Source organism: Notolepis coatsorum, assembly GCF_963971535.1.
Source record: "Notolepis coatsorum genome assembly, chromosome: 9".
NCBI lineage: Eukaryota > Metazoa > Chordata > Actinopteri > Aulopiformes > Paralepididae > Notolepis > Notolepis coatsorum.
Window position 1 is genome coordinate 148,666,751 of NC_140173.1, and position 22,215 is coordinate 148,688,965.

The 22,215-nt window shown below is 41.9% G+C and overlaps 1 protein-coding gene across 1 annotated transcript in view; it reads right to left on the bottom strand.

Moving 5' to 3' along the window:
- b3galnt2 (beta-1,3-N-acetylgalactosaminyltransferase 2) overlaps positions 1-13,959 on the bottom strand; it is a 75,286-nt gene extending 61,327 nt beyond the window's left edge. The window contains exons 1-3 of the mRNA XM_084322049.1: positions 13,745-13,959; positions 11,207-11,333; positions 5,718-5,818 (exon numbers count right to left, since the gene is read on the bottom strand). Of these exons, the coding sequence (XP_084178175.1) occupies positions 5,718-5,818; positions 11,207-11,333; positions 13,745-13,838 (322 nt within the window). The 5' untranslated portion in view covers positions 13,839-13,959. The remainder of the gene's footprint in view (positions 1-5,717; positions 5,819-11,206; positions 11,334-13,744) is intronic.
- Between the last annotated feature and the right edge of the window lie 8,256 nt (positions 13,960-22,215).

The following is a 22,215-nucleotide window of genomic DNA, read 5'->3' on the forward strand; positions in this document are numbered from 1 at the left end:
ATTCGAGGGTAGACTTCCTCAAACGCTGTATAATGCAAATATGTCATGAATAAAAAAAATAAAAAAAGGGTAGGTGCTCTTTGAGAGCGGTTTTGAAGGAGGGTAGGGATTCTCATTCCTTTGTGGCTGTGGGGGGGTAAGGCGTTCCACATTATTGTGGCATAATTGCAAAAAAACGTGTTTAGTCCCTTGTTTGAGCCGAATCCGGGTTGAAACGTGATTTGTGGAACTCCCTCTGGTGTTGTGGTCGTGGTGTATCTTGTAGACCAGGCCCATTGCAAGTTGCTTAGATTAAAGAAAATGCCTGAAGGAGAACAGGGTTGAAGGCATGGGGGCCGGTGTTGGATTACTAAAAGGGTCTGAGGGAGGATGAAGATGGTATATAAGTTCACAGTGTTATGCTTGTAACATTAATGGCTGAATGTATTGTGGCAGATCTCACCCCCCCCCCCCCTCTCATGGATATGTGAAGGACGGGAGATATTATTGCCACGGAAGGAGTGGAGACAATTAGGTAGCTGATAGTACTGATAGAACACACCTGCACATGATTAGTTCACCCACATCTCACGTGCACACACCCCAGACACACACACTACAAAGACACTAGGTTAGTCAGGAGTAAGTTGAGCGGAGGTGAGGTTGGAGTTGTGACATAGAGAGAGAGAAAGATTGAGATACTCAGAGTTGTGAAGGTGAGAGGTAGTGAGAGGTGAGAGGAAAGCGAGTAGGTGTTCATTGTGTACTGGACCCTGGACTGGCTGAGAAACCCCCTTGTGTACTGACCCTGGACCGGACGACTATTGAACAATCCCTTTTTCTGTCTGCGAGCCCGTTTTGTGTTTTTGACCATCAGACTGTATTACGACCCTTCTCTTGCCTAGCAAACTGGATTCTGCCTTAATTCAATAAATATTCTTATGGATTGATATTGCTCTTGTGTCGACAATCGAATGTTTGTATTTGAACCGTGGCGAGTCTGGACCCCACCAGGCTCGTCACAGTATATTCTCCGTTTTGTCTTTGCTTTTTGCCTTTTTCTATTGTTTTGGTCTTTTTCCTATTTTCCAGCAAGAATCTAGCTTATTTAGTTATCCTGTAAATGATTATGTATAAATCCGCCAAATGATAGCATGTTTGTTGTTGTATGCCGCTGTAAAAAAGAAAAAATGCTTTGAAGAAAAAGAAAAAGAAGTTTGCTTGTGTGCATCAATATGGAATGTGTCCAAAGTACCCTGCAATAAAAATATTTATAAAAAAAACAAAACTAAAAACAGTCCTACGTCAAGAAAACATCTCCTCATCCTCTGCGGCAGGCTCGGAGCTAAGCCCGGCGAGGGAATCAAAATGAAAAAAAATAAATAAAAATCACACAAAAGCGAAGCCGGCTGAAAAGAATAAATAAATAAAAAAAGTATTGGAAATATGAAAAGGAAACGCGTCTCAAAACTCGATCTCTCGTCAATCTTTTAATTTGCAAACATTGTCGAGGGATACTTCAACAAATATAAGTTGAGGTTACTAGATGCGACTGCGGCAGGAGTGTCGGGGGAGGAAGGGAGAGAGGGAGAGAGAGAGAGAGAGAGAGAGAGAGAGAGAGAGAGAGAGAGAGAGAAATATTCACTGCGTCCTTCTGGGTATCACTGTGAACAGAATGGTGTCCTTGGAGTTGTGGGTGTGAGGATGAATATGGTTGTTTTTCCTTCTATTTTTTTTTTTTTTTTACATTCTTATTATTTTTTTTTCTCCTTCCTCATTCTCCTTGGACTCCTCTTGCGAAACGTCCACAATGTACTCCAGTATGTATACAGACTGTAGATACACACACCCACACACCCACCCACCCACGCACACGTCCCTCTCAAAGGTCTCTTAATATCCATTCATCCGGGCTGTTGCCGGGGTGGATCTGCCCGCCTCACAATATCATGGTCTTAAGGGAGTTGTGGTGGGTTTCCTTTTTTCCCCCCCTTCTTCTACTTCTTTCTCTCAGCATAAAGACGATCAGAGCGGCATCACACAACCCCTACCCCCACTCACCCCCCCCCCCCCACTCACCCCCCCCCCCAAGAAATACATACAGAACGAGGGCGGCAAAGGCGGTGTTTGGAACAGTGTTTTTTCTTTCTTTCTTCTTTTACAAAATAAGTACAAATATAAATATCACACGTCGTACGACGCACACGCCGGCGTCTGCAGAGGCCTCTAGGGACACGGCGTGCGCGTCTGGATTAAGTCAACGTGGAGACTATAGGTGGGGAAGATGTGGTAGTGGAACAAACTACCGCTCGATATTAAAGAAACCCGAGAGTGTCGCAGTGATCAAATCCAGGATAAGGGAGCAGCTGTTTAGTAACCTGCCACTGTAATGTTTGTGCGACTGTATGTATGTGCTGAACCTCTGTTGAACCATGATTATTGTCTCTATGCACTTTATTGTTGAATAATTATTAGGGATGCTCGATATTGGCTTTTTTACCGATACCGATATTCCGATATTGTCCAACTCTTAATTTCCGATACCGATATCAACCGATATCAACCGATACCGATATATGCAGGGTTTCCCAAAAAACGGAATAATTTCAGGTAACTAATAATTTCACTGGATATATATATATAACAAATATTGTTATTGTTTTTTTCTTTTTTTAAACCGATACCGATATTTTCCGATATCACATTTTACTGCCGATATCGGCCGATAATATCGGTCGGCCGATAATATCAAACATCCCTAATAATTATTATTGCTTTTAATGCAACAATGAACCATGATTAATGCTCTTAAAGGGGAACTATTTTACTATTTCTTTCACTATTTGGCCACTTTTACACAATTCCTGTGAGTCTATGGAACACATCTGTAATTTTTTTTTTTAATTCATTGTTTTGTATTTCTAATCAACTACTCAAAAACAGCATTTTTCTACCTCAAGATCTTAAGTCGTTTTTAGCCTGGGAGGCGCCGGTGGGGCTTGAACTTGAAACAACAGGGACAACGGTGGAAATAAGTCCAGGGCCCTCATTCATCAATAGTGTGCGTAGAACATTTCTATTTCCACACGTAAGCACGGAATGTAGAACTAGTGTACGCACAGGGAAGTCGGGATTCATCACACGGTGCGTACGCAGGCTCTATGCCCCTCCGTGTTGATGAATACCACTTTGTTCTACCGTCAATGCTCGTGCATGATTATCCATATATGGTCATGAAAATGAGGAAACACCCCCCATGGGATGTGAAATAATGGACTGACCCGAGCGGAACCCTGAGAAACTCCACGAAGATTGTTCACTGCTGTCGAACCAAGAAGACACTATCGCGTATTATGGGATAAATAATAAAAGGCGGACTTGTAAACGGTGATGTCAGATATCAACGGCTCCCTAAGACCATTGCTGCAATTCTGCCTGGACAGCTCAGAATACTAATAAAGACCGTTCGTTGACCACTGTTTGGCGTTGGTTGTGTGTCATTATAACCGTGCTGTAATATGAATGCCTTTATTAGTTGTGTTCGATTGGCTATATGATTTTTAGAGGCATCTATTTTGTTGTCGGCGCTGGAATATGACTGCCTTTTCCCGTGTTGTTTGATTGATACCCAGGGATTAAAGTTCTCCTCAATTCTATTCCAAATCGCGATGGATCTCCCGTCAATTTTCTACCTGCTGCATATGATTTCTAGAGGCATGATACTACAATCTATTTTGATGTCAGTATTGGGTAGCCTATATAAACAATATAATACGAGAGCATATACAAGAACAATGAATCTCACTGCATGTATGATAGCCTGCCTTTCAATACATGAACTTGAATTCCATCATGTTTGTGTGCGGGACTCACAAGGCTGTTGTCACAATGGGTGGTACCGGTGTACAGTAATAATTACAGTCCACACAATATCACGATCCATGCCATAGCCTATGTTCTATTAGGACATGATCTGTGACGACAAATGTTCTAGAATGTTTGATTAAGATATCATACTCTGACAGCATGCCTATGAGCAACAAAAACGCGAACTTGAATCCCATCATATACATAGTCTGTCCACTATCTGCATGGTGTCATTGCAATGCGTTTTCTATTCTTTCTTATACAGTAAAAAGGGGGAAGAACACTATATTCATATGATTTATTCTGCTTACAGCTTCGAAATTCCACTTGTTTCGTTTAACGTAAAGCCTTTTAAATATAATCAAAACGTTCCCGTGTTTCGGCGGTCTGTGCGCAAAATAATAACGAGTTGAGCTTTATGATGAATTGAAAATGGGGGACCCTGATGTAAACAAGACGAAAGTTGGTCTGCATCCCCAATTAACAATTGTATGTACTGAGCTGTACTGTACTGTACCCATTCTGCAATCTGTTAATAAACTTTTCAATCAATCAATCAATCAAGCTATGCGGAGCGCAGTCAGTCAGTAGCCTACACCCCGTATATTCCGATAACGCTATATAAACCATGCTGCATTCATTCTGAGAGAAAGATCTATTATTCCAAATGCTATTTATAGGGTTTTGACCATAATTACACTACTGTTGCTATTTTACAATGAACTATAATGAACTACGGTTCGTACAGAACATGCCAGTGTTATTATCCACAGAAGCTCATTTCCTTGTTGTAATAATATATTCTACCACTGGGCGCTAGGTACGCCAGGTCTGAACTGTGCGTAGATGTAAGCACGGAGTCAAGTTCAAATCGAAATTGATGAATCCCACTCTTTGCTTAGAAATGATCGTACGCACAGGGTAAGCACAGATCTGTGCGTAGAACACGTTGATGAATGAGGGCCCTGGACTCTTCGTTCCGTCAACGTTGTTATATGTTTTTGTCAATAAATCTAATCAAAAAGATTAAATGTGGTCCGTGAATTGAAGCCAAAGCCGCCTCAGAGTCCGTCGAGAAATAGATACGTTATAAAAAATAAAACACTATAAGCTGATCGTTTAAATATTGTTGTCCTATTTAGACAAATCAGAAAAGTCGTTTTTTATTTTTTTTTTTTATGTTCGATATTGGCTTTTTTACCGATATTGTCCAACTCTTAATTTCCGATACCGATATCAACCGATACCGATATATGCAGGGTTTCCCCCCCAAAAAAACGGAATAATTTCAGGTAAATAAGTAAGGGATAATGTAGTAATGGAGTTTAGAATACCGCGGCGCCTCGCCGAGGTGTTCTAAACGCAGTGAAGGTCAATTATTTTGCGACAATGACCGAGTATAGCTACCATATGCAGCATAACTATTATGCTGAGCAGCTTTCATGACTGTGATCTAAATGCTTGATTGCTCCGGCTGCGAACAGTGGTCATTATTGCTCGGTTGCCCCTGACAGCGATCAGTTATCGAAAAATAACTGACCGCTGCTATGGGCAACCGAGCGCTATTGACCAATCACAATCAAGCATTTTCGCGAATGTTAAAACGCCATGTAATAACATTACATATCTCTTGTCGTGGAATTAACACAACATTATGCATACTTTTGACAATAAATAAAATAAGAATTTGTTCTTACTTGCTTGCCTGGGTAAATAAAGGTTAAATAAATGTAAAAAAAAAAAATTGAAAACCGATACCGATCATTTCCGATATTACATTTGAATGCCAATATCGGTAGGATCGATAATATCGGACATCCCTACTAAGAACATTGACAGCCAGTGCTGTGGATGATGATGTCTTCACCTACCTGGCTCGGTGAGGTTAAGGAGGGTGCAGGAGTAGGGGTCCTCCCTGTCCTCCTCTGGGAGGGGGCACCCATGCTCACCCACGATGAACCTCACCCCCACCCTGGAAGAGAAAAAAAGAAAAATGGGAAAAAATGAAAACAATACAAAAGTAAAGCATTCAGGCTCATTGCTTTTCACGCAATATCAAGTCGATGATTGATTGAAAACTTTATTAACAGATTGCAGAATGGGTACAATACAGTACGGCTCAATACACACAATTGTTAATTAATGCAGACCAGAGAAAGACTTTCGTCTTGTTTACATCAGGGTCCCTCATTTTCAATTCATAACATTTATGACATACACAACATACAGTACTGTTACATCCAGACATGTATGACATACAAGATAAACAAATATACAGTACTGTTTAAGAGACAGAGTTTCTAAAAAGAGAGTACGGTATATACATTTGAGGGGGAATAAACTGTACATTGGAGGGGGTTGGGTGGGGGGTTGGGGGTTTGGAAATTTACCGGGGCCAGTTTCTAATTGCAGCCTCCCGTAGGTGCTCTTTGAGAGCGGTTTCCTTCACATTCCTTCACGGCTGTGGGTAGGGCGTTCCACATTATTGTGGCATAATTGCGAAGCGTGTTTAGTCCCTTGTTTGAGCCGAATCTGGGTTGAACATGATTTGTGGAGCTCCCTTTGGTATTCTGGTCATGGTATTATTCACCGACATTTGGGAAGTATTTCGACAGGTACATGGGTACCTTAGTGGTGTAGTGTGGTCATTTCTCTGAAGCGATGAATGTCGTCTGACACGGTTACCATGGAGACGCGAACGGGGCGTCACACCCTGATCTCTGCGCCTCTGTATTAATGTATGATGTCCACTCAGTGGCCTCTTTATTAGGCAGGGAGCAGGGATGTCACAATCCACCCATTAACCGTGATTAAAAATCTTAATTTATGAATTAAAATGCGTAGCATTTTTAGAAGCCGTGATATACAATATTCCATGGTGTGTTTTAGGCGTTAACCCCTTTCACTGCCACACGACCAAAGGGTTAACCTTTTCACTGCAACAATACAGACTGTTACTTTCACTGCCACACGACAAAGGGTTAACCCTTTCACAGCCACACTACAGAAGGTTAATCCTTTCACTACCACACTACAGAAGGTTAATCCTTTCACTACCACACTACAGAAGGTTAATCTTTCACTACCACACTACAGAAGGTTAATCTTTCACTACCACACTACAGAAGGTTAATCTTTCACTACCACACTACAGAAGGTTAATCTTTCACTACCACACAACAGAAGGTTAATCTTTCACTACCACACAACAGAAGGTTAATCTTTCACTACCACACAACAGAAGGTTAATCTTTCACTACCACACTACAGAAGGTTAACCCTTTCACTACATAAGGTTAACCCTTTCACTATCACACTACAGATGATTAACCCGTTCACTACCACACTACAGTAGGTTAACCCTTTCACTACCACACTACAGAAGGTTAACCCTTTCACTACCACACTACAGAAGGTAAACCCTTTCACTACCACACTAGTACAGACGGTTAACCCTTTCACTGCCACACTACAGACGGTTAACCAAGTGTGGTAGCGAAAGGTTAACCTTCTGTTAAGCTGGCGACGTGCTCTCTCCTTCTGCTGCTGCAGCCCGATGCACATCCTCAAGGTTTCATGCGATGGTATATAAATGGACTGCATTTATAATATAGCGGCTTTTATACCCAAAAGCACTTTACAACTTAATACGCCTCACATTCACCTCCAACAGAGGAGTGCCATTGGAAGGTGCCGATCTGCTCGTCGGTTAAGGACACTTCAACGCGGCGGCCCCTGGAGGAGCCAATTACCGGACAACCACTCTACCTCCTGAGCCACTGTCGCGCCCCCCGCATGTGTTCAGGGAGATGCTCGTCTAAACTTTAGTTGGGCCTAAACTGGGCTTTTTCTTCCGTTTTAAAGAAATGTTTCCCGTCCGAAGCCAGGGAGAGAATTGTGCAGAGTGTCTGTAATAAGACTATGGCGATGTGATTTATATGCATGCTCCTTCCCTCCCTGCTTAAAAAGCTGGATTCGTTTTGTAACAGGTGCACAGGCTCTCACACCCACCACACTGCACTTTGTATCAGTCTCTTAGGATGGTCCTCTCTGTACCACCCACCACTGCACTTTGTATCAGTCTCTTAGGATGGTCCTCTCTGTACCACCCACCACTGCACTTTGTATCAGTCTCTTAGGATGGTCCTCTCTGTACCACCCACCACTGCACTTTGTATCAGTCTCTTAGGATGGTCCTCTCTGTACCACCCACCACTGCACTTTGTATCAGTCTTTAGGATGGTCCTCTCTGTACCACCCACCACTGCACTTTGTATCAGTCTCTTAGGATGGTCCTCTCTGTACCACCCACCACTGCACTTTGTATCAGTCTTTAGGATGGTCCTCTCTGTACCACCCACCACTGCACTTTGTATCAGTCTCTTAGGATGGTCCTCTCTGTATCAAAGGAAACGATCACACATGTTGATTTTTATGCTGAAGTCATTGCTAGGTAAGCAGCCTTTATATATCTCCAGACTTCTGTCCTTTTATACTTGCTTTTTTTAATACCAGACGAGCAGCAAATGGGATGCTTTTAAATGTTCCTTTGATGCAGTCAGAGCTTGGTAATGCTGCATTCTCCTACTATGCTCCCTTTTTAAGCTATTGTATAGTATAGTGTATATTGTTGTAACTCAGTTACCTGCTCTACTCTGCATTGTATATACTGTATATATATATGTATATATTGAATTTTTTTGTTTTGTTCACACTTGTTCAAGTACTTGACTCTCTATTTTATACTTATTTTATACTATCTTTTTATTTTATCTAGCACACTCTCAGGAGCAAAACAGAAAGAAGCATTTCATACAAAGTATTCTGTATTTCTGTATGACAACTAATGGAATGGAATACGCTGCAAGTGAAACTTTGTCTAGAGGCACTTCCTACTGTGAATGCTTTTCTAGCAGGCTAGCACTCATTCAGGCTAGCACTCATTCATCTAATCTACAAAAAATTCTTTTACTTCAAAAAAGATTTGTTAGACTGGCAACCCTCTCAGATCGATTTGAACCATCTGCTCCTCTTTTCAAGAAACTAAACATTCTGACTGTGTCTGAGGTTAATTCTTTACAGATATGTATATTTGTGTACAAATGCATTCATGATCACAATCTACCAAATGGTTTTAATAGTTTTTTTTCTTTTAATTCAGATGTTCATTCATATGCTACACGTCAGTTCAGGGACCTGCATATACCTTATTGTGGTACTTCACTTAGGCAGTTCTCAGTGAGGTATAGAGGGTCCAATCTTTGGAATGCAGCTGATCCTATGCTAAGGAAATCTCCATCTCTGCTTATTTTTAAAGCAAACTACAAAAGAATTCTCATCCAAAAGTAGTAGATAACAGGTCATACATGTAGGTATGCATTTGGTTATGTGGGTGGGTAGGTTTGTAGGCAGGTGGGTGGGTTGTTATATAATATTATGTACACAGTATATGCATGTATGTACTGTGTGTATGTATGTTTGTATTAACACTAATCTTTTAATGTATTCTGGTATTTTATAATATGCATATTTTTGTATTTTTGTATGTTTGATTTTATAAAACAGGGGACGTTCTTGATAAGCCTCTAGGCTTCTAACTTCTCCTTCACAATCGTTATAACTTATTATGTATTGTTTTTACTTCTGTTTAACTGTGTTAATAAACAAACAAACAAAAATGCTTTTAAAGGTATGCTACGACTAGCCCTTCATGAAACATGTAACCGTTTTTACCTGATGCTATCGCTGATCTGACTATGCTTCTTGCCACTGCACAAATGGCCTTCTGTGTTTGTATTTGATTTGTATGTTTTTTGTACTGTATATTCTATATGCCCTTGTTTTTATGTTGAAACTTGTTGTGTGTGCCGTGTTGTTGGTCAGGACTCCCTGGAAGAAGAGATCTTGTATCTCAATGGGACATTCCTGGATAAATAAATGATGAATAAAATATCACTGGTGCAACACGTGGTTATGTATTAATTACCTCCCTGATCAGCTCAAACCAGTCTGGCCGTTCTCCTCTGACCTCTCTCTCATTAACGAGGCGTTTTCGTACCACAGAACAGCCGCTCGCCATCAACCACTCCACGCTCAAACTAGCCCGTCTAGCGCCATCAACCACTCCACACACTCAAACCAGCCCGTCTAGCGCCATCAACCACTCCACGCTCAAACCAGCCCGTCTAGCGCCATCAACCACTCCACGCTCAAACCAGCCCGTCTAGCGCCATCAACCACTCCACGCTCAAACCAGCCCGTCTAGCGCCATCAACCACTCCACGCTCAAATCAGCCCCTCTAGCGCCATCAACCACTCCACGCTCAAAGTCACTTCCATCACATTCCTTCTTCACTCCGATGTCTGGTCTGACCAACAACTGAGCCTGAACCATGTCTGCATGCTTTCATACAGTCGCTGCCACGTGATTGGCCGATTCCATATTGTGCATTGATGAGCAGGTGTATAAAAATGCACCCAATAGAAGACGCTACCGTTTATTTTTATATTCAGAGTTCATTATATTGTTCACACCGTTTATTTTTTTCTCATATTTTCATATTCTGATCCAATTTTACTGCCCATTTATGTCTTTCTACCATTACCCTGCCCATACCTGTACCCCCCCCCCCCCCCCCCCCCACTCCCCCATGCTGCTACGCCTGAATTTCCCCAAGGGGATCAATAAAGGAATATCTCATCTCATCGGAGTGTATGAGTGATGATGCTGGGGTTTGATACAAGAGCAACTGTTCCAAGGAAAGTTCCAGAAGCGGGCAATAATTGCCTTCAGCAGGGATACGGGATTGGCTACTGGGTCAAAATCAATCAATCAATAGGGATGAGGCAGTGGCAATAAGGAGTAAAAGTATAATAATAATAATAATAATAATAATAATAATAATAATAATAATAATAATAATAATAATAATAATAATAATAATAATAATAATAATAATAATAATAATAATAATATAGTAACCATACAACTGAGCATATGTGCTGGCATTGGCAAAATTGGTAGAACTGTTGCCCGTCCTATCTGGATGTGAAGAAGTGAGCCCCCCCCCCCCCCATCCAAAACAAGAAAATAAAAACAGAATACTTGCCCTATATAGTCTGAAAGATAAAAGGATTGAAGGAGACAGTCAATTACTCTGCCGCCAAATGAAATAAAGCCTGTATAATGGAAATACAGCCCGCCATCAAGTTGAATTTATAATTTAGGGAACAAGTATCTTCTGTTTTTATTATAAATTCAACCGGATGGCAGGGTGGGTTTTTTTTTTCTCCCCCCCCCCCCCCCCCATTTTACACTGCATTTTGGGAAGAGTTGCGTGCTTCGACGTGCTATACAGACCTGTGTTGGAACAGGGGGTGGTCTTTGAGGTACCCCAACCAGGTCTCCCTTATCGCCTGTCGGAGGTCATAGTGGTGCCGGGCAGACAGCACCCCCACCAGCAGGTCATAGGAGGGCAACGGCTCATCTGCGTTTAAAACAATCAACGGAAAAAAATCTCTCAAGGACTACAGTGTGGAGAGAGAGAATATTCTACACGGGTCAAGTCGAGTCAAATTCATTTGTATAGCCCAAAATAAGAAGAACAAGCAAATAATTGGTATGGGTGTATAATTGGTCTTAAATACTAAATTAAAGTTAAAATATTAATAGAAATAAGAACAAGATCAGTTCACTTCACACTTAGGCATGCGTGTCTCAACTCAATCAGCGCCAGGGGTCGCCGTCTACCTTCTGGCTAGAAGTTACGCCAGGGCTTTAATCAATGGGGAGACTGCGAAATTTGTGAGTGCTAAAAAAATATATCCTATATTATAGCTATGGGTCTAATAACACCGTCGATTGTCAGTGAGTTGCTTCTGGTCAACATGCAAAAAACTGATCCGTACATTTCCGTTTTATACCGTTTTGAATTTTGAACGAGTATGAATATTTTTCGCCTGATTATCGAATCTTCCTGAAATCAACCCTAGATCATCATTATTATGTCTCCTCGTGCATACATGAAATGGCCCTCGTAGCGGGGCGCTCGCCCCCCCCCCCCCCCCCCACCGCAGCCAACGGTAAAAAGCACAACACGGTCCACACAGATAGCTTTGATCGCGAGACAAAGAAATATCAGATCAACGCAAGATTAGATATATAGTGTTCTTACCTTGTCTCTGATGTAATGCAAGAAAAAGAATCCAATTATCTGATCACCATTCCAAATACTGCTGGCGGAGGTCCGTCCCACATTGTCCGGCATTGCATATGAAGGGGGGGGTGGGGTGGAGGGGGGGCAGCATCGCAGATGTATCGTTGTAAACGCTAGTCCCGCCGGAGTATTTAAACCCCGCCCGCACGGCTCAGATCGGCCCAGAAAAGAAACTACACCATTTCTAATGGAGTGCAATACCGGCTGGAAGGCGTAGGCGGCGGTATTTGCCCTTTTGCGAGCTCAGACCCATTCCCAATGATAACATCAGGCTGGATGGATGAAAAATTTATGGATATAGCTAATAACAGAAATAACGATTAAAACCCAAGTTTTCTCGTGACTGGCGCAGAATGAGTTAATGTGTCCAGAATCATTATCCATGTTAAATACAGCGCTATACTACTGCAGGATGATACTCAGGGGTGCGTTGCTCATCATGGGACGGGGTTGCACGCCGTCACCGTGCAACCGGCTATGTGAGCAGAAGCACGCGTACACACACATGCACGGATGTGCACGCACGTGCACACAGGAATGCGCTGCACTCGACTGATGCGCCAACTTGCTAAGTGTACCCACCTGGCTACGCGCGTGCATGCGGCGTCATTAAAACACCGTGCAACCAGCTTTGAAATCAGCAACCCTGATGATACTAGCAATGGTAAATAATCTATTGATTGAAAACTTTATTAACAGATTGCAGAATAGGTACAATACAGTACAGCTCAATACACACAATTGTTAAGGGGATGCAGACCAGAGAAAGACTTTCGTCTCGTTTACATCAGGGTCTCTAGACTATTCTAGACTTTATATTATAGGATGTAAACTCTTGCGTTCAGCATATTATGACAGGCAGCCAGGGCTGAGAGACTGTCTCGTATCGTTCCACACACCCACGCAGCAGTAGCAGTGGACGTTGAACGACGTTCACACTGTCAAACATGTATTTATTTAAAAAACTCAATACTTTTTCTAGCATTTTAATTTATTTTAAAACTGTTTGCGGTCTGTGGCTCCCGGGGGACACAGTGTGGTATGATTCCTGAAGAGTCTAATATCTCAGCAACGCCCAACACATCAGCCAACTGTTCAAAGAAGCAAATTTTTTACCATATTGCATATTGTTTTTGGGGAAAGCCCTCTTAATTTAATACCAAACCTTTATTTAATAAACTCGAAAGGCAACTGAGTTTTCCCTCGTTTACACAGTCACGTCGACTGTACAGAGTTAAGAAAAAAAAGGCATATCAAATCACACAGCAATACTAGCAATATATACAATCATAACAATTAGACAAGTGAGGATAACAATCAATTAAAACATGAATGAATGAATGAATGAATGAATGAAAACTTTATTTAACAGATTGCAGAATGGGTAACAATACAGTACAGCTCAATACACACAATTGTTAAGGGATAAGGGGATGCAGACCAGAGAAAGACTTTCATCTTGTTTACATCAGGGTCCCCCATTTTCAATTCATAGTGACATTCACATGTACAACTTCCCCATGCAAAACTAATAATAATAAAAATAAAAATAAATTTAAAAACAACGCAACTCCACAGTTGTTGTGTAAACAAGCGTGGGCAGCGTTTCGGTTTGTTATTATTATAAAAAAAAATTAATTAAAAAAATTAAATTAAAAAAGTTGGAAGAGTATTATTAGTACCTGACTGTTTGGATACGGAGGGTCGGCTCGCGAACCACCAGTGCAGCACAACCGCCACGGCACACGGGAGCAGCAGGAGCGCGAGGCTGCGCATGGACGCTGCGCATGGACGGACTACATGCAGGAGGTCCAAGCCGAACAGCTCGCGACACTAGAAGACGGTACACTGGATCCGACTGGGCTCGTGCTCCTCTCTCTCTCTCTCTCTCTCTCCCAGGCAGCTCAGGACGGTGTGTGCGCGCGCAGTGCCTTCCAGCTCTGGATGATGTGAGCGGCGCGCTGGGCGCGCTCGTGTCTGACTGCCTCTCGAGTTTGGACCAATGGAAGCGGAGAAAAGCGGTGACGCCGCGGCGCCTGGGAAATTCTTCTCCTCCTTCTTTTACTTCTTCTCCTTCTTTTCTCCTCATCCTCTTCTTTTCTTCTTCTTCTTTTTCTTCTTCTTCTTCTTTTTCTTCTTTTTCTTCTTCTTCAGTGAAGTTCAACGGCGGTTGGCACCTGCTGTTGTTGCGTCACCGGCGCCATCTACTGGACTATGTCTAGTAGATGGCATAGATACATCTAGGTCTTTTTTTTCTGATATATATATTTTTTGTATTTAGGATAAACACACATAAATAGCATTCCCTTTTTTAGAAAAGGAAAAAAAATTATAACAATTAACAAAGACAAAAAGAAAAGGGGAAAAACCCGCTGAGAACCCCCCCCCCCCCCCTGAGGTCCACTGTCTTCTTCACCTCAAGCTATAATGGATTTCAACTCTACCGCCAGACCGCTCACCTCTCCACATTACAACTGTTGCCTCGCTCGCTCCAGGCACCTGTCCAACTGTCAAAAGCTCCAAATACACAATGTCCAAATGCATCAAAATCCATGCTCTAAGGGCAAGCAAATTAGGTGGTTTCCAGGCCAGCGCATAGCTACCAGCTATCAGCTACAAAAATACAAAACAAAACCTGAACGCAACCTCTAGGGCAGGAAACCCTCTTTAGTATGTCCTCTAGTTGTTGTGCTGCTGAGAAGTCCTTCACTTTCGACAGTTTCGAGCTGCAGACACTATTACTTGTATTTTCTGGCTCTTTCTTGCTACTTCCTCAGTGCCGTTTACTACCATAGCAATAAATGCCAAGAACCATATTTTTACCGTCCATATGTAACGGATGGTATCGTGAAGCGCAGTCAAGAAGGGCTGGGGTGAGTAGCGGTGCTATGGGTTAAACTCACTCTCACATCCTCAAAAGACGCATAGACCCAGTACTTAGAAGTGGATTCACCTCTTGGTATAGCGGTCTGTGTTGCTACCTGCGGTGTGGGAGACCGGGGTTCGACTCCCACTCGGGGCATCGAAGTTTGAGGTGACGTTGTCACAACCGTTACACATATATACACTCCTCTTGTTCCTCTTCTTCCAAACCTGACCTGGCTCCCTGTCACTTCATCAATTACCCTGATTTAAACAAGTATAAATCTGTCTGCTGGTTTCTTAAAGCTGTTATACAGTAGATATTGATAACAGTCAGCCACTAGATGTCGCACTAGAGCACCAGGATGTCATTTATCCAATCAGGTGCCTTCCACGTGGGGAAATGGGAAGTAGGGAGGTGATGCACGCCTGCAACATGTAAACAACAACATTCATGTTGGACCCGCCAAAAACGTTTAAATGATAAATTCATTCATCAATATTTTTTTGTGGGGGAAAAGCAATACTTTTATTTCGCACCTTTCTAAAAACACTGTGGATGGAATATAGATTTGTCTACATCCTATTTGTATCTATAGCACCTTTAAAGGAACCCCTTTATAACACCTCTCTCTGAGTTCATTGGGAAAATGGATTATCGGCTATTGTAACAATTCTGCCTCATGAACATTGGAAAGCTTTCCATTTTTGAGTTACAAAATGAGTTCCCTTCTATCACCAACATTATTATTAACCATTTTTGGTTGAAATAAAATTTGGCGATTTTTCTTTTTACGATTCATTGCGAATATTTTCATGTTGAGCTATAGATTGTGGATGAATATGCACAGGAAAGGTACACCACGCAAATGTTCATGCTTTATTTGTTTTTAAACAAGATGATTTAGAAATGGGCGATGGGGAAATACGTTTTGCGAGGTGGACCGGCTGGACACAACAATGACGTAACCACTACACCTCCCCATAGATATATATAGACCAGGAAGTAACCACTACACCTCCCTATACTGCACAATAAGGTACGCGTCCCAGACTTTAAATTGGACCCCTGGAACAGGGGTAGTGGGTAGACAGTACAGCGTGTTACACTTTGGTGGTCTTCTCTGGCTGTGTGCTGTGCTTTGCTATAGTAGAAAACCGAACTCAGCGTTGCGAGGCGTCTTCTCTCCCAGGTGTCTCCGTGGAGACCTCCTCATTACTGGGAGCGTGGACCACCTGTTACCGGTCAGGGACCTCATCTAGATCTCTTAGCCAAGGCCTCGCTGGGAGCGCTGGGCTGCTCCAATGCTTGTTTTCCCCCACAAACAAACCTTGTTTTTTTTTTTACAAATATTTCAGTTTTTATCTTTTAACCGTTGTTGCTGGGCTGACAGCAGCGGAGAAGCCGGTAGCTACGCGCTGGAAACTGTCAGATATTTGCAGGTTTTTTGTTAATATAAGAATATCCATAAATGTACATTATCTATCCATTCCATCTATTGTAAATGACTTAGTGTCTACAATGTACTATTAGTTACTGTGTTAAAGCTGGCAAAAGAATATCCATAAATGTACATTATCTATAAATCTATCTATCTATCTATCTATCTATCTATCTATCTATCTATCTATCTATCTATCTATCTATCTATCTATCTATCTATCTATCTATCTATCTATCTATCTATCTATCTATCTATCTATCTATCTATCTATCTATCTATCTATCTATCTATCTATCTATCTATTTATCTATCTATCTATCTATCTATCTATCTATCTATCTATCTATCTATCTATCTATCTATCTATCTATCTATCTATCTATCTATCTATCTATCTATCTATCTATCTATCTATCTATCTATCTATCTATCTATCTATCTATCTATCTATCTATCTATCTATCTATAATTCCATCTATTGTACATGACTTAAACGTGTGTGTACTCTGTAGTCTTTATGTTTTGGGCAGACTGGCAGGTGTGTATACTCTGTAGTCTTTATGTTCTGGCAGACTGTCAGGTGTGTATACTCTGTAGTCTTTATGTTCTGGCAGACTGTCAGGTGTGTATACTCTGTAGTCTTTATGTTCTGGCAGACTGTCAGGTGTGTATACTCTGTAGTCTTTATGTTCTGGGCAGACTGTCAGGTGTGTATACTCTGTAGTCTTTATGTTCTGGGCAGACTGTCAGGTGTATAGACTCTGTAGTCTTTATGTTCTGGGCAGACTGTCAGGTGTGTGTACTCTGTAGTCTTTATGTTCTGGCAGACTGTCAGGTGTGTATACTCTGTAGTCTTTATGTTCTGGCAGACTGTCAGGTGTGTAGACTCTGTAGTCTTTATGTTCTGGGCAGACTGTCAGGTGTGTAGACTGACTCTGTAGTCTTTATGTTCTGGCAGACTGTCAGGTGTGTATACTCTGTAGTCTTTATGTTCTGGGCAGACTGTCAGGTGTATAGACTCTGTAGTCTTTATGTTCTGGGCAGACTGTCAGGTGTGTATACTCTGTAGTCTTTATGTTCTGGGCAGACTGTCAGGTGTGTGTACTCTGTAGTCTTTATGTTCTGGCAGACTGTCAGGTGTGTAGACTCTGTAGTCTTTATGTCCTGGGCAGACTGTCAGGTGTGTAGACTCTGTAGTCTTTATGTTCTGGCAGACTGTCAGGTGTGTATACTCTGCAGTCTTTATGTTCTGGGCAGACTGTCAGGTGTGTAGACTCTGTAATCTTTATGTTCTGGGCAGACTGTCAGGTGTGTAGACTCTGTAGTCTTTATGTTCTGGGCAGACTGTCAGGTGTATAGACTCTGTAGTCTTTATGTTCTGGGCAGACTGTCAGGTGTATAGACTCTGTATCTATCTATCTATCTATCTATCTATCTATCTATCTATCTATCTATCTATCTATCTATCTATCTATCTATCTATCTATCTATCTATAATTCCATCTATCTATCTATCTATCTATCTATCTATCTATCTATCTATCTATCTATCTATCTATCTATCTATCTATCTATCTATCTATCTATCTATCTATCTATCTATAATTCCATCTATTGTACATGACTTAAACAGACTGTCAGGTGTGTATACTCTGTAGTCTTTATGTTCTGGGCAGACTGTCAGGTGTGTAGACTCTGTAGTCTTTATGTTCTGAGCAGACTGTCAGGTGTGTATACTCTGTAGTCTTTATGTTCTGGCAGACTGTCAGGTGTGTGTACTCTGTAGTCTTTATGTTCTGGCAGCCTGTCAGGTGTGTAGACTCTGTAGTCTTTATGTTCTGGGCAGACTGTCAGGTGTATAGACTCTGTAGTTTTTATGTTCTGGGCAGACTGTCAGGTGTGTAGACTCTACAGTCTTTATGTTCTGACACTGTCAGGTGTGTATACTCTGTAGTCTTTATGTTCTGGGCAGACTGTCAGGTGTGTAGACTCTGTAGTCTTTATGTTCTGGCAGACTGTCAGGTGTGTAGACTCTACAGTCTTTATCTTCTGGGCAGACTGTCAGGTGTGTAGACTGACTCTGTAGTCTTTATGTTCTGGCAGACTGTCAGGTGTATATACTCTGTAGTCTTTATGTTCTGGGCAGACTGTCAGGTGTGTAGACTCTGTAGTCTTTATGTTCTGGGCAGACTGTCAGGTGTGTATACTCTGTAGTCTTTATGTTCTGGGCAGACTGTCAGGTGTGTAGACTCTGTAGTCTTTATGTTCTGGGCAGACTGTCAGGTGTGTAGACTCTACAGTCTTTATGTTCTGGGCAGACTGTCAGGTGTGTAGACTCTGTAGTCTTTATGTTCTGGCAGACTGTCAGGTGTGTGTACTCTGTAGTCTTTATGTTCTGGCAGACTGTCAGGTGTGTAGACTCTGTAGTCTTTATGTTCTGGCAGACTGTCAGGTGTATATACTCTGTAGTCTTTATGTTCTGGGCAGACTGTCAGGTGTGTAGACTCTGTAGTCTTTATGTTCTGGCAGACTGTCAGGTGTGTGTACTCTGTAGTCTTTATGTTCTGGCAGACTGTCAGGTGTGTAGACTCTGTAGTCTTTATGTTCTGGGCAGACTGTCAGGTGTGTATACTCTGTAGTCTTTATGTTCTGGCAGACTGTCAGGTGTGTGTACTCTGTAGTCTTTATGTTCTGGCAGACTGTCAGGTGTGTGTACTCTGTAGTCTTTATGTTCTGGCAGACTGTCAGGTGTATATACTCTGTAGTCTTTATGTTCTGGCAGACTGTCAGGTGTGTAGACTCTGTAGTCTTTATGTTCTGGGCAGACTGTCAGGTGTGTATACTCTGTAGTCTTTATGTTCTGGCAGACTGTCAGGTGTGTATACTCTGCAGTCTTTATGTTCTGGGCAGACTGTCAGGTGTGTAGACGCTGTAATCTTTATGTTCTGGGCAGACTGTCAGGTGTGTAGACTCTGTAGTCTTTATGTTCTGGGCAGACTGTCAGGTGTGTAGACTCTGTAGTCTTTATGTTCTGGGCAGACTGTCAGGTGTGTAGACTCTGTAGTCTTTATGTTCTGGGCAGACTGTCAGGTGTGTATACTCTGTAGTCTTTATGTTCTGGCAGACTGTCAGGTGTGTATACTCTGTAGTCTTTATGTTCTGGGCAGACTACTGTAGCACCCACTACACACACTTTATAGCACACACCCACTTTAAACAAACACACTGTAGCACCCACTCCCCACACTTTATATTTATGGATGAAGGATTGCACTACAACTCGTACACCTTACTGTAAATTGTACCTAAAATTGTACCTCATCCCATTTCTGCTTTGCACTAGATAGTACTGTACATTAGTACACTGCATAGTATTGTGTATTGTATATTATATGGTAACTCAGAACATTGTACATATGTCTATACCGAACAACTGTGACCTCATTTTCTTCTTCTAAATTCATGCTATATTATGTTATTATGTTATTTGATACTATCTTGTCTAGCACAGTCTCTGGAGCGTAACAGTAAGAAGCATTTTGTATGAAAGTATTCTGTACTTCTGTATGACAACTATTAAAGAACTTGAACTTGAACTTGACTGTCAGGTGTGTAGACTCTGTAGTCTTTATGTTCTGGCAGACTGTCAGGTGTATATACTCTGTAGTCTTTATGTTCTGGCAGACTGTCAGGTGTGTATACTCTGTAGTCTTTATGTTCTGGGCAGACTGTCAGGTGTCTGTGTGTATACCACATTGCAACGTATCCCGTCTGTAATACGCTCTCTGGCTCTCAGGGGGTGCGGACGTTGATGCATTTGGACATTGTGTATTCGGAGGAGCTTTCAACAGCTTGTACACAGATCGAAGGAGGCAACGATTACAATGTGGAGTGGTCTGGTGGTACAGTTGAAATACACTGTAAGTTAACCCTTTCACTGCCACACTACAGAAAGTTAACCCTTTACTATCACACTACCTGTGATAGTAAAGGGTTAACCTTCTGTAGTGTGGCAGTGAAAAGGTTAACCTGCTGTTGTGTGGCAGTGAAAGGGTTAACCTTCTGTGTATTGTCGCAGTGAAAGGGTTAACCGTTTGGTAGTGTGGTAGTGAAAGGGTTAAGACCTCAGGGAGGGGGGGGTAGAGGGTGGTTTCTCAGCTATCCCTATATATCTGCTATCCCTACCATGGGAGGTTATTATATTCTTTTTACACATCTATATACGCCATACACACGCGTGTGTGCACACACACTGACTTACTTGACTTAATCCTCTTTACCCCGTTGGGGGGCATAGGGCGTCCACCAGAGCTCTCCATCTCACTCTCTTCTGGGCCTTTGCTTCTTTCCAGCTCACTCCGATGTTCTTTAGGTCTTGGAGTGTGGAACGTCTCCAGGTGTTTCTCGGCCTACCGGCTTTCCTCTTCCCCTGCGGGTTGTAGTCCAAGGCCTGTCTAGTGATGTTGTTGGAGTCCTTCCTAAGGGTATGCCCTATCCAGTTCCACTTTCTCCCTTTGAGAGCACACACACACCCCTTAGTAATATAATTAATAATTAAAGATATTGACTCACAAACCTGCCGAAAATATTGTTGACCTAACTGGCACCCCAAGCACCCAGTTATACCATTATTACAGTACCTCCCCCCACCCCTCCCCCATGCTGCTATGACACCTGCATTTCCCCCCAAAGGGATTAACCCTTTCACTGCCACACTACCAAAGGGTTAACCCTTTCACTACGACAATACAGGAGGTTAACCCTTTCACTGCCACACGACAAATGGTTAACCCTTTCACTGCCACACTACCAAAGGGTTAACCCTTTCACTGTGACATTACTGAAGGTTAACCCTTTCACTACCACAACAAGGGTTAACTCTTTCACTACCACACTACCAAAGGGTTGACCCTTTCACTGCAACAATACAGAAGGTTAACCCTTTCACTGCCACACAACAAAGGGATTAACCATTTCACTACCACACTACAGAAGGTTAACTCTTTCACTGCGACAATACACACATAAGGTTAACCCTTTCACTGCCACACGACAAAGGGTTAACCGTATGTAGTGTGGTAGTGAAAGGGTTAACCTTCTGTAGTGTGGTAGTGAAAGGGTTAATAAAGGAGCACTTGACTTGATTAGAATGTTGAGTTCTTATGACGTGTGAGATGGTGCACCTGCAACGGTTAATAAAGATATTCATAATTCACTCAAATAGAGTTCAAGTGTGATCTAAGTTGAGTTGAGAGCTCTAACGTTCTCTAACATTCTTCTGGCAGAGAATAAATCCTGTTAACATGCAACGGCCCGTATCCGGGCCCTCTTTAGGACGATTTTTTTTCTTTTTTTTTACACAATGTTTTGGATATAATTCTTTTGGATATTGCAACTACTACAGAAAAACGTGAGTACACAAGTACAAGTACAACTCAAGTTCAGCCCTATGTTACTCTATTTCATTAGCACTAAAAGTGATTTTTCTTTATTGTGTAAGAAACTTCAGAATGTTATCTTTCAAAAGGGACCAGGCTTATGCATGTGCTATAAGTATAAAGTATAAAGATAAGCTTTGCAAAAAAAGTATGCAGGTCCTCAAATTCAAGTAAAAGAAATGGCCGCTTTTCGGGGCTAATGTGGATAACTCACTTTCTGACATGGTACACGTACCTTGATACAGTAACTTTATTATAAAATACAGCCAGGGGTGTAAAAAGTACCCAGAAATTATACTTAAGTGAAAGTATGGGTACCGTCTCAAAATCTGACTCAAGTAAAAGTCAAAGTATCTGGCTAAAAACACACTTGAGTAAAAGTCAAAAAGTCCTACTTTTAAATGTACT